The 13,258-nt window shown below is 37.5% G+C and overlaps 1 protein-coding gene across 3 annotated transcripts in view; it reads right to left on the reverse strand.

The window, feature by feature from the left end:
- Positions 1–13,258, reverse strand: part of LOC117328080 (phosphatidylinositol-binding clathrin assembly protein LAP-like) — a 94,639-nt gene that overhangs the window by 62,090 nt on the left and 19,291 nt on the right. For all 3 annotated transcript variants that reach the window (XM_033885426.1, XM_033885425.1, XM_033885424.1), the window contains exons 2-3: positions 5,076–5,218; positions 2,692–2,767 (exon numbers count right to left, since the gene is read on the reverse strand). In XM_033885426.1, the coding sequence (XP_033741317.1) occupies positions 2,692–2,767; positions 5,076–5,218 (219 nt within the window). The remainder of the gene's footprint in view (positions 1–2,691; positions 2,768–5,075; positions 5,219–13,258) is intronic.

A 13,258-nucleotide genomic window follows, 5' to 3' on the forward strand; every position in this document is an offset into this window, starting at 1 on the left:
CTATTATTCAATGGTCAGTCAAATTCATAGTTACTGTTTGATGGTTGGTCAAGGTCATATAGCTACTGTTTGATGGTAGATCAAGGTCAAAACTTATATTTGGTGGTTGGTCAAGGTCATACTTCCTGTTTGATGGTTGCATGGTCAAAGTCATATGACTAGTGTGGTGGCAGTGGTCATTTACGGTCATACAGTTACTGTTTGATGGGTTGTCAAGGTCATAGCTACTTATGCGACAGTCAAGATCACAGCTACAGTGTGGTGGGTGGTCAAGTTCAAAACTAATGTGTGGTGGGTGGTCAAGTTCATAGCTACTGTATGATATATATATGTGTTTGGTCAAGGTCATAGTTACTGTATGGTAAATATGTAACAGGAGAGGAAAAATTCAATGACCAGTTCAGGACTTGAACATGGGACCTCCGAAGTCTAGACGCACAGTCTAACCATTTGTGCTACTTGGCCACCGGTGTTCAGCCCAGTCCAGTTGCGCTACAAATATGTAGTTGGTCAAGTTCATGGATAATAATGATGGTGGTGGTAAAAGGCTGTAGAAAAGTCATCAATCTATAACTGAAGTTAAAAGTAACAAGGACAGACATCAGCTATCAAGTAATGACGGTTCTTCTGTAATTTTCTTTCCTTCCTGACAAACACAGGTCTCTGAATGCATATTTCCTTCGGAAGAAAATGTCAAACTGTGAAATTTTAACCGTAACAGCTTCAGAAGGCATCTTATTATAGACATTGGTATTTCAAAATTGTTGAAAATAAGCCATGCTTAGGAATGTCTGAAACATGTATGGCCTGCTTTCAATTTGATTGAAATGAAGCTGAAGTCTTAACTAAAAATTCAGTCTGTAATTTTGAGCCTAAAATTCAAAATTTGACAGAAATATGAAATACATAATTCCTTTAAAACAAATCAGCAATCCAAAATCAGTATTGACTAAGAAATGGCATAAACAATGTTCTAACTGATGCATGATGGACAGATGGAGGAGGCCAATGCTAGCTGATATTTACCAGCATGGACATTTTTCACTGAAAAAAAACCCATCCAATTTGTTTATTGGAAATCGAGACGGATGTTTAGTTGTACATCTTGTTCAAATTATATTATTAGCATTACAGATGCTGTAAAAGAGGAAGGTTAAGTCTCATAGTTGACTTTGTGTTTAAAAGTGTTCAGTTTTATTGATGGTTTGGGAACATAAATGGGAAATCCCTACACAGTTCAGATAGATAGGCTGAAGGGCCTGCAGCATGGTAACATAATTACACACCACTACATATAGGACCCAGCAATGCCCTAACACAGTTCTAAGTTTGCCAGTGGACAGATATACTTAATGGTGTTCCTTTAAAAAGCAATGTGAAGTCAGTTTGCACTTTCATATTGTTTGAAGACTTGAAAACAGGATAAATACGTTCAATCATAAATCAATTACAACAAAAATATCTGCACTATAGATTTCTGCTTTAAGCATAACAAAGAACAGCCTTTATAGGACCAGGTCATAATGATAGCAGTCCTCTTCGCCCCTGGTAACGTACATCACAAAAACTTAAAAATCTATACCAGTTCTAAAAATTACCGTTTTTAACTGCTATTCCAATAAATGTAAAAATTACTAAAACCATAGTACATGGTAAAGATTCCAAGGAGAACAGCACAAGGTGGTCGCAGACATGAGAATGGACAGCTACACTGGGGCATAGAAGGCAATAACTCAAAGTCTCAGGCACTGGATGGCAAGGTTTTCAATTATGCAAGTGCATAGCTATTAAACTACTGAACAGTACCAAATAACTTTCATGGCAGTTAAAAAAAACTCTGCTAAATTACCGTGATATATGACTATTTTAAAAGGCACCACACCTGTAATAGCAGGCAGGATCCCCAACGACGCAATACCAAGAGCTAAGCATGCCTTGTGTTCTACATAAACTTAAATGTCAATTAGTTTCCTTTATAAACAAAGTGAACACCAGGATTTGAGAAGCTGCCAATTCTCACACATCCCCATCTCAGAACACACAAGGGTGAAAATGTTTTAGCAACATGAGGAATAAAATTTTGATAAATTTCTAAGATAAAGATGCTTGCACTAGTTCCAGCATATCTTCTTCCTCCCATCCACCATGAAGATATAAACCAGGAAACACAAGGGAATGTTTCTTAACTGAGCTAATGTAATATTTGACAGAATTGTGGTAAGAATTATGCCCTGAAAATGTCAGGAAATACTTAGAGATGTACACAATTTTAAAATCATTTTAAGACTAGCTCAGCTGTGTGATATAAAGCTTTGTGATAATATTACAAGATGGCAACAGGTGCTAGTGGAAAGTTTAGTTGATCTCTTATCAATACTATCGACATTATCCACATTAAAACAGGCATGTATTATATTGAGATACTATATCATCTACATGCTTGTAATGGGTCTCTAATTCCTCAAAACAAAGTTGTGATACAACACAAAATTCTACTGGTACATAATTGACGGGACAGCAAACATTGCAGAAGTTTTTAAGATTAGGGGGCAATACAACCACAGAATGATATTAAACATTTCTCGTCTGACGAGTACAATGGATTTGATATTAATTCAGAAATATCTATAAAGTTTTAGTGAAAACCAAATAGTATTGAGAATATAATTGAGTATCAACTCATATACTTGCCTTGTACTCCACCCTTGTCAATGAATCCACCAAGGTTGAACGTGCAATTGTTTGAGGCCAGGTACTGTGTGAATCTCTGTCAATGAATTAAAAACTGTGTGAAATGTATGGTACTATCATAGTAATGGAGGAGTAAAGTAAAATTGTGACATATCAATTGTGGATCTGAATATAGGTCATTATATGTTGTACAAATGCTTTACATTGAAAAGTCAACCAAACATTGGTAAGGTTAATCATCCTGGGTATTGATTAGTCAGTCAGTTGTCAAGGTCAATCATCCTGGATACCGATTAGTCAGTCAGTTGTCAACGTTAGTCATCCTGGATACAGATAAGTCAGTCAGTTGTCAAGGTCAATCATCCTGGATAATGATTAGTCAGTTAGTTGTCAAGGCCAATCATCCTGGATGTTAATTAGTCAGTAAGTTGTTAAGGTCAATCATCCTGGATATTGATTAGTCGATCAGTTGTCAAGGTCAATCATCCTGGATATTGATTAGTCAGTCAGTTGTCAAGGTCAATCATCCTGGATACTGAATAGTCAGTCAGTTGTCAAGGTCAATCATCCTGGATATTGATTAGTCAGTCAGTTGTCAAGGTCAATCATCCTGGATACAGATAAGTCAGTCAGTTGTCAAGGTCAATCATCCTTGATAATGATTAGTCAGTTAGTTGTCAAGGTCAATCATCCTTGATAATGATTAGTCAGTAAGTGGTAAGGTCAATCATCCTGGATATTGATTAGTCGATCAGTTGTCAAGGTCAATCATCCTGGATATTGATTAGTCAGTCAGTTGTCAAGGTCAATCATCCTGGATACTGAATAGTCAGTCAGTTGTCAAGGTCAATCATCCTGGATATTGATTAGTCAGTCAGTTGTCAAGGTCAATCATCCTGGATACAGATAAGTCAGTCAGTTGTCAAGGTCAATCATCCTGAATACTTATCAATCAGTCAGTTGTCATCCTGGATGCTGATTAGTCAGTCAGTTGTTGATAACAATGTCAGTGAAATAGACATCAAAAATTGTAAACTTTATTTTTTTTGTACAACAATTGCGAAACATGTTATATCATCTCATATTGATTATGCTTGTTGGCCCAAATGGAAGCTCATAAGAGGTCTTTCTGTGGGAGGAAAGGAGAACTAAGGAAAACCCACGTGGTCAGGCAGGTGACTCCCATACCTTTTCACATTGATTTGGGACTCGAACCCCAACTACCTAGGTGAAAAGCTGTGCCACTCGACCACATCGATTTCTGATTGGCATAACTAATGAAAATGCTCCAAGGTAACAGATATGCAAAAGTATCACAGTCAAATTCACTGGATAACAGGCAGATTATGTGATAAATAGTGTTCCCCCCTTGTTTATTAATGGCTGCAAACAACATATCATATGTTACATCAGACAAATATATGTATGGTTCATTTATGTCTGTGAGAGATTGTAGGTATACAGCTGGCAAAAACAACCTTCTAAGAAGTTGCAAAGTAATTACCAAAGAGTACAATTTTACACTAGATAGGGTGAGCTCAGGACGCAATCTAGTAGATAACAGAAGGATAGAAACACTTTTCTTTGCCAAGGTCACACAGTAAGGATACATATACACTTCTTATTTAGGGAGTTCAAAAGAGATTTTATCCTGAGCTTCGTGGTGTATATCCCAACCTTAAGAACAATAGGGCTTAAGGATTAAATTTCAAATTTCATCCATCTTCCACTTCCTCCTTGCTGACTTCAGTCATGACTTAAATCAGACTTCATGTTTGGTATATATGTGGACACTTATCAAAGCCAGGGCATGCCTCACTAAAACTGTACTAAAGATGTGAGAACTCTGGATGATAAAGACTAATACTTCAGACTTAATCATACACCAGATTGGGAATCTATGTATATCAATATGTTGCTAGAAATACTCCACAACTGCAAGTAGACTGTCCCTTGACAACTTTTTTAAGCATAGACCTTTATCAGCATCTAAAGATGTGTGTCCAAAATCTAGGTCAACTTTTAGTCTTTATCACAGACAAAATACGGTCACCAACAGTACAAATTCTGACCCACTACAAATTCTCCAAATCTAGGTAAGATGATTAAGTTCAAATGAAACATGCTAAATCAAGCTCAGTTGATCAAGGTCACAAGAGATGTCTCAAATCTAGAGACTCAAGTTTTCCTAAATTCAGGTCAGTTGATCAAGGTCACAAGAGATGTCTTAAATATATAGACTCAAATTTCCTAGAATTCAGGTCAGTTGATCAAGGTCACAAGAGATGTATCAAATCTAGAGACTCAAGTTTTCCTAAATTCAGGTCAGTTAACCAAAGATCAAACACAGTCACTTGATTCAGGTAAACTGAAATTTGACTCACCTCATTTCCATAATTCATAAGATTGTGGATTGTGATAAGGGATTTGAAGACCACTACCCAGTTCTGATGCTGCGTCCTCTCTATCAGTAAATCTGCTAACTGGGGTATCGACACGTTGGGTTCATTTGTGCATTGTAATAAATCTGGAAAATACAAATGGAAAACATTTTAGTACATAAATCTAAGGATTAAATTATCAATCTATCAACCAATATCATACCAATTCTCAGGATTGAATTGCCAAACTTTTCGCTATAATACCTCCAAATGTTTGGTCTCTGTCCACACTTATATAATACCCCCAAATGTTTGGTCTCTGTCCACACTTATATAATACCCCCAAATGTTTGGTCTCTGTCCACACTTATATAATACCCCCAAATGTTTGGTCTCTGTCCACACTTATATAATACCCCCAAATGTTTGGTCTCTGTCCACACTTATATAATACCCCCAAATGTTTGGTCTCTGTCCACACTTATATAATACCCCCAAATGTTTGGTTGCTATCCACACTTATATAATACCCCCAAATGTTTGGTCTCTGTCCACACTTATATAATACCTCCAAATGTTTGGTCTCTGTCCACACTTATATAATACCCCCAAATGTTTGGTCTCTGTCCACACTTATATAATACCCCCAAATGTTTGGTCTCTGTTCACACTTATATAATACCCCCAAATGTTTGGTCTCTGTCCACACATATATAATACCTCCAAATGTTTGGTCTCTGTCCACACTTATATAATACCCCCAAATGTTTGGTCTCTGTCCACACTTATATAATACCTCCAAATGTTTGGTCTCTGTCCACACTTATATAATACCCCCAAATGTTTGGTCTCTGTTCACACTTATATAATACCCCCAAATGTTTGGTCTCTGTCCACACTTATATAATACCCCCAAATGTTTGGTCTCTGTCCACACATATATAATACCCCCACATGTTTGGTCTCTGTCCACACTTATATAATACCCCCAAATGTTTGGTCTCTGTCCACACTTATATAATACCCCCAAATGTTTGGTCTCTGTCCACACATATATAATACCCCCAAATGTTTGGTCTCTGTCCACACTTATATAATACCCCCAAATGTTTGGTTGCTATCCACACTTATATAATACCTCCAAATGTTTGGTCTCTGTCCACACTTATATAATACCCCCAAATGTTTGGTTGCTGTCCACACTTATATAATACCCCCAAATGTTTGGTTGCTGTCCACACTTATATAATACCCCCAAATGTTTGGTCTCTGTCCACACTTATATAATACCCCCAAATGTTTGGTCTCTGTCCACACTTATATAATACCCCCAAATGTTTGGTTGCTATCCACACTTATATAATACCCCCAAATGTTTGGTTGCTGTCCACACTTATATAATACCCCCAAATGTTTGGTCTCTGTCCACACTTATATAATACCCCCAAATGTTTGGTCTCTGTCCACACTTATATAATACCCCCAAATGTTTGGTTGCTATCCACACTTATATAATACCCCCAAATGTTTGGTTGCTGTCCACACTTATATAATACCCCCAAATGTTTGGTTGCTATCCACACTTATATAATACCCCCAAATGTTTGGTCTCTGTCCACACTTATATAATACCCCATATGTCTGGTTGCTGTTCACACTTACATAATACTCCTAAATGTTATCAATTATTTACCACACATTTTGACAGAAATTTGTTCATGTATACTAATGATACCCTGATTCCCTAAGAAAACCCCTAAGAAGGCAATTCTAACTTTATTCTAGGATTATATAATTAACTACCTCAAGGAAAACAGGGATTTACAGGACGGAAACAAGACATAACTTAAAGGGTATTAGGGAAAAACAAGTAAATTTGGGAGAACTTTACTTCCTTAAAAACTACTACCTGATTGATTACAATATTAGAGAACGGTTTGAGATCTAGCAACACATGTACCTAAAATTGGTAAACAGATTCAGATTGGTGCAATCTATAAATAGTAAAACCTTTATCCTTTACTTTAGACTAAAAAGTTTGAATAACATCTTATTGTTATTCTTAATCCAATTCCCAATTCGTTATTTAACCGTATTGCTTATCTCTAGATGTTGCTCAATATTGAGATCTGAACTAGGTCAAAAGGTCAAAGATATAACATTCTATGATCAATAGGTGTAAACCATGAATGGACATTCACAAGAAAGGCAAAAATTAAGTTTATTACAATATAAAGTAATCCTTATAAAGGTCAGCATCACGTAGGATTGGTAAATCTTCTGCTACAAATTGACCTGTGACTTTTTCCTAAGTACGTATATATATATATATGTGCTACGTAAAACTGGGTGACACTTCACTGACAAACATTCACCATTACTACAGGCTTTCCAGCCACAAATGAGCACTTGACAGTTCTATCAATAAAATATTCCAGCTCAGGAAGAAACCAAGTAATCAAATTTGCCAAGTCCCCGTATTGATCATTTGGTATACTACATACATACATACACACCCAACACAAGCCTGCCACCAAACATGCCACTCGAAGTCAATACCGTTCACTAATACACATTCAGACCTCACAACGGATGCTGCACCATGACAAGAGGCATTCAACACAGGCCATGGGCACATCAGATATCGACCAAATCACTACTGGCCATTGATCTCTAAATTAGATCTACATATTGTCCAACAAAGCTGTCAATTTGGCTCACAGAGGGCAGGTCACATGACAGTCAGCTGGGAGGTCACATGACAGACGAAAGGGTCACATGCTGGACCTATGGGAGGTACTTTTCACTAACAGTTTACTGATAGTGTCAGGGGCACTATGTCAAGTTATGGAAATTGGTTTGTGGTAGATGTTTTCAGGTACTGGAAAGTGTCATGGTATCTGCCATGTATGACAAATGAACACCAAGGGCACCAGTATCACTTCTCAAGTGAAAATCTACTGTCATGAACAAAGTAAAAGATCATGCTCAACACATATTACATGTAATCACTGTTTTCTTTTTCATTTGATATTTTTGAAAAACACAAGAATTCCACAGAGGTGAATGTTTCATCTGCACAGAAAAGTTGGATGATTACAAGTTATCTCATTGAAACAAATGTTCTATTTTTAGTAAAAGTGACCTTGACCTTTGACTTTCGAACCTGAAAAGCAATCCCAAGCAAACACTTGTGATAAGGAAGATTTGCATGAAGCTCAAGTTTGATCAACCCAAGGGAACTCGAGTTATCGCACAGAAACAAATTTTCTATTTTAAGTAGCAGTGACCTTGTCCTTTGACCTTCGAACCTGAAAAGCAGAAAGACCTGCACCAGGATTGAGTTTGATCGACCAAAGGGAACTTGAGTAATCACACAGAAACCTCTGTGCGCATGATGCCGATGCAAAAGCTGATATAGTGATATTTATATGTCATCTGCTTTTTGCAGGCAACAAAAAAAGGAAATTTACCATGGCCATGAATCAGTGATATTCAACAGGTATTTCCATTATGAAACATATGTAAACTTTACAAACCCCAAAGTCAAAATTCAATGTCTTTGACTATGATGCAATTTACTTTCTGCCAATCATTATACATTCAGTTAATGATCCAGCTCTGGCCTCCTATACATCTTACTGACCCAGCCCTGGCCTCATATACGTATACGTCTTACTGACCCAGCCCTGGCCTCCTATACATCTTACTGACCAAGCCCTGGCCTCCTATACATCTTACTGACCCAGCCCTGGCCTCATATACGTATACATCTTACTGACCCAGCCCTGGCCTCCTATACATCTTACTGACCCAGCCCTGGCCTCCTATACATCTTACTGACCCAGCCCTGGCCTCCTATACGTCTTACTGACCCAGCCCTGGCCTCCTATACATCTTACTGACCCAGCCCTGGCCTCCTATACATCTTACTGACCAAGCCCTGGCCTCCTATACATCTTACTGACCCAGCCCTGGCCTTCTATACATCTTACTGATCCAGCCCTGGCCTCCTATACATCTTACTGGCCCAGCCCTGGCCATGGCCTCCTATACATCTTACTGACCCAGCCCTGGCCATGGCCTCCTATACGTCTTACTGACCCAGCCCTGGTCTCCTATACATCTTACTGACCCAGCCCTGGCCTCATATACGTATACATTTTACTGACCCAGCCCTGGCCTCCTATACGCCTTACTGACCCAGCCCTGGCCTCCTATATATGTTTTACTGACCCAGCCCTGGCCTCCTATATATGTTTTACTGACCCATCCCTGGCCTCCTATATATGTTTTACTGACCCAGCCCTGGCCTCCTATGTATGTTTTACTGACCCAGCCCTGGCCTCCTATACGCCTTACTGATCCAGCCCTGGCCTCCTATACGTCTTACTGACCCAGCCCTGGCCTCCTATACGTCTTACTGACCCAGCCCTGGCCTCCTATACATCTTACTGACCCAGCCCTGGCCTCATATTCGTATATACATCTTACTGACCCAGCCCTGGCCTCCTATACGCCTTACTGATCCAGCCCTGGCCTCCTATACGTCTTACTGACCCAGCCCTGGCCTCCTATACGTCTTACTGACCCAGCCCTGACCTCCTATACATCTTACTGACCCAGCCCTGACCTCCTATACATCTTACTGACCCAGCCCTGACCTCCTATACATCTTACTGACCCAGCCCTGGCCTCCTATACATCTTACTGACCCAGCCCTGACCTCCTATACATCTTACTGACCCAGCTCTGACCTCCTATACATCTTACTGACCCAGCCCTGGCCTCCTATACATCTTACTGATCCAGCCCTGACCTCCTATACATCTTACTGACCCAGCCCTGGCCTCCTATACGTCTTACTGACCCAGCCCTGGCCTCCTATACGTCTTACTGACCAAGCCCTGGCGTCCTATACATCTTACTGACCAAGCCCTTGCCTCCTATACGTCTTACTGACCCAGCCCTGGCCTCCTATATATGTTTTACTAACCTGCTATGGTTTCATATGGGGTTAGTTACTGATTATATAACAAAATTATATCGCATGGAGGAGTCTTGGTTTGTTAGGTAGCAAAGGTCTTATCAAGAGTGACAATACAGAGATGTGTAACACAAAACAAAAGTTGATGAAGTTTCAAACTCGACCTTCTGTTTCTGCTCACTTAGATAATCCCTTAGAAGTTTGTTTATGTCTTGTCTTGAAGGCTGGAGTGTTCAGCCTTTTTTTTTAAGTGCTCTGCTGTTGTCTACCTGAACCTCTTAGATTTTTGCTTTTAATTTACACTGGTGATAAAATGCTTGACTCCACGGTTGACTTCATGGTGGCCTTGCCCTTGGCCCTTTCCCAGCAAATTGGAGGCAATTCTTATGTCTTTTCAGGACAATTTCGTTCGAAAAAATATACAGAAAGCTGCCTCAACTGTGACTATGTACATCTACCTCAACTGTGAATACATCTATCTCAACTGTGAATACATCTATCTTAACTGTGAATACATCTATCTCAACTGTGACTATGTACATCTACCTCAACTGTGAATACATCTACCTCAACTGTGAATACATCTACCTCAACTGTGAATACATCTACCTCAACTGTGACTATGTACATCTACCTCAACTGTGAATACATCTATCTCAACTGTGACTATGTACATCTACCTCAACTGTGATTAGGTACATCTACCTAAGTTGTGAATACATCTACCTCAACTGTGACTATGTACATCTACCTCAACTGTGAATACATCTACCTCAACTGTGACTATGTACATCTACCTCAACTGTGAATACATCTATCTCAACTGTGAATACATCTATCTTAACTGTGACTATGTACATCTACCTCAACTGTGATTAGGTACATCTACCTCAACTGTGACTATGTACATCTACATCAACTGTGACTATGTACATCTACCTCAACTGTGACTATGTACATCTACCTCAACTGTGACTATGTACATCTACCTCAACTGTGAATACATCTACCTCAACTGTGAATACATCTATCTTAACTGTGACTATGTACATCTACCTCAACTGTGACTATGTACATCTACCTCAACTGTGAATACATCTACCTCAACTGTGACTATGTACATCTATCTCAACTGTGAATACATCTATCTCAACTGTGATTAGGTACATCTACCTCAACTGTGAATACATCTACCTCAACTGTGACTATGTACATCTACCTCAACTGTGAGTACATCTATCTCAACTGTGAATACATCTACCTCAACTGTGACTATGTACATCTACCTAAACTGTGAATACATCTACCTCAACTGTGACTATGTACATCTACCTCAACTGTGAGTACATCTATCTCAACTGTGAATACATCTACCTCAACTGTGACTAGGTACATCTATCTCAACTGTGAATACATCTACCTCAACTGTGACTAAACTCTACCTCAACGTGATAATTCACAACTTAAATTTGTTTACCTAAACTGTGAATACTTCATGGATCTCTACCAACTGTAAATTACATCTACCTAAATTGTATATCTATCTAAACCCGTGAATGTTCCCGGTACTGTGAATACATCACCTCAACTGTGACGATGACATCTACCTCAACTGTGAAACATTATCCAACTGTGACTATACACCCACTTGTAAATACATCTACTCAACTCGGGATTAGAAACATCTACATAATTGTGGAATACATCTACCTCACTGTGATACCTCCTCAACTGTGACTATGTACATCTCCCTAAACGTGAAATACATCATCCTCAACTTTTGACTATTACATCTCCCCTCACTGTAAATTTACACCTATCTCACTTGATATGTACTTACCTACTTAATTTATTCTCCAATACTTGTACATCTCCCCAAACTGTGAAAATTCTACCTAAACTGATAATCATTACCAAACTTGAACTTTACCTATTGACATTCACACTACTAAACTGAACACACAAACCAACTACATTCTTATCAACTGGAATCAATCTCTTGTAGACTTTATAACTGTTTTCAAATTATGTGATAGAACTCATTAAGTTGTAAACATCTAACTGTGAAAATTTCTAATGGGATATCCCAGTAAAATCCACCCCGGGGTTGCACTTACTCCTGCAAATACATTACTAAATGTGAATCATCTCCCCAACTGTGAATAAACCTTTTTTTTTTTTTTTTTTTTTTTTTTTTTTTTTTTTTTTTTTTTTTTTTTTTTTTTTTTTTTTTTTTTTTTTTTTTTTTTTTTTAAAAAAAAAAAAAAAAAAAAAAAAAAAAAAAAAAAAAAAAAAAAAAAAAAAAAAAAAAAAAAAAAAAAAAAAAAAAAAAAAAAAAAATGAATATTCTCCCCCGGGGAAAATTTCTTTTTTTTAAAATCCCCCTTTTTTTAAACCCCCAAAGTTTTTTCCCCAAATTTTAAACAAAGGGTTTTTTTACCCCCTTTTCCTTTTTTTTTAAATTTCTTAAATTTTGAATTTTCCAAAAAAAACCCCTTTTTTTTCTAAAAAAAAATTTTTTAAAAAAAAAATTTTTTTTTTTAAAAATAAAAAAAAATTTTAAAAGAAATTTCTTTAAAAAAAATTTTTAAATTTTTTTTTTTTAAAAAATACTAGTTTTAAAAATTTTGGGGTTTTTGAAAATTTTTTTTTTAAAAAGATTTTTTTTTAAATTTTTAAAATTTTTTAATGGGCTTTTACTTTTTGGCCCGTTCCCAAAAGCAAATGTGAAGGCAATTTTCTTTTTATTTTTTGGTTTCTTTTCAGGCCTTTTTTCGTATCGAAAAATTTATTTAACAAAAATTGGGATACTTTCCAATGTAAAAAATTAAAAATCTACCTAAATTGTGTCCCTATGTACATTCTCACCTCAACTGGTGAATACATACCTCAACTTATACTCACATAACTGTGACTATGTACATTTTACCTCAACTGTGACTATGTACATCTACCTCAACTGTGAATACATCTACCTCAACTGTGACTATGTACATCTACCTCAACTGTGACTATGTACATCTACCTCAACTGTGACTATGTACATCTACCTCAACTGTGAATACATCTACCTCAACTGTGACTATGTACATCTACCTCAACTGTGAATACATCTATCTCAACTGTGACTATGTACATCTACCTCAACTGTGAATACATCTATCTCAACTGTGACTATGTACATCTACCTCAACTGTGA

The sequence above is a fragment of the Pecten maximus genome, chromosome 5 (genome assembly GCF_902652985.1).
Source record: "Pecten maximus chromosome 5, xPecMax1.1, whole genome shotgun sequence".
NCBI classification, from domain to species: domain Eukaryota; kingdom Metazoa; phylum Mollusca; class Bivalvia; order Pectinida; family Pectinidae; genus Pecten; species Pecten maximus.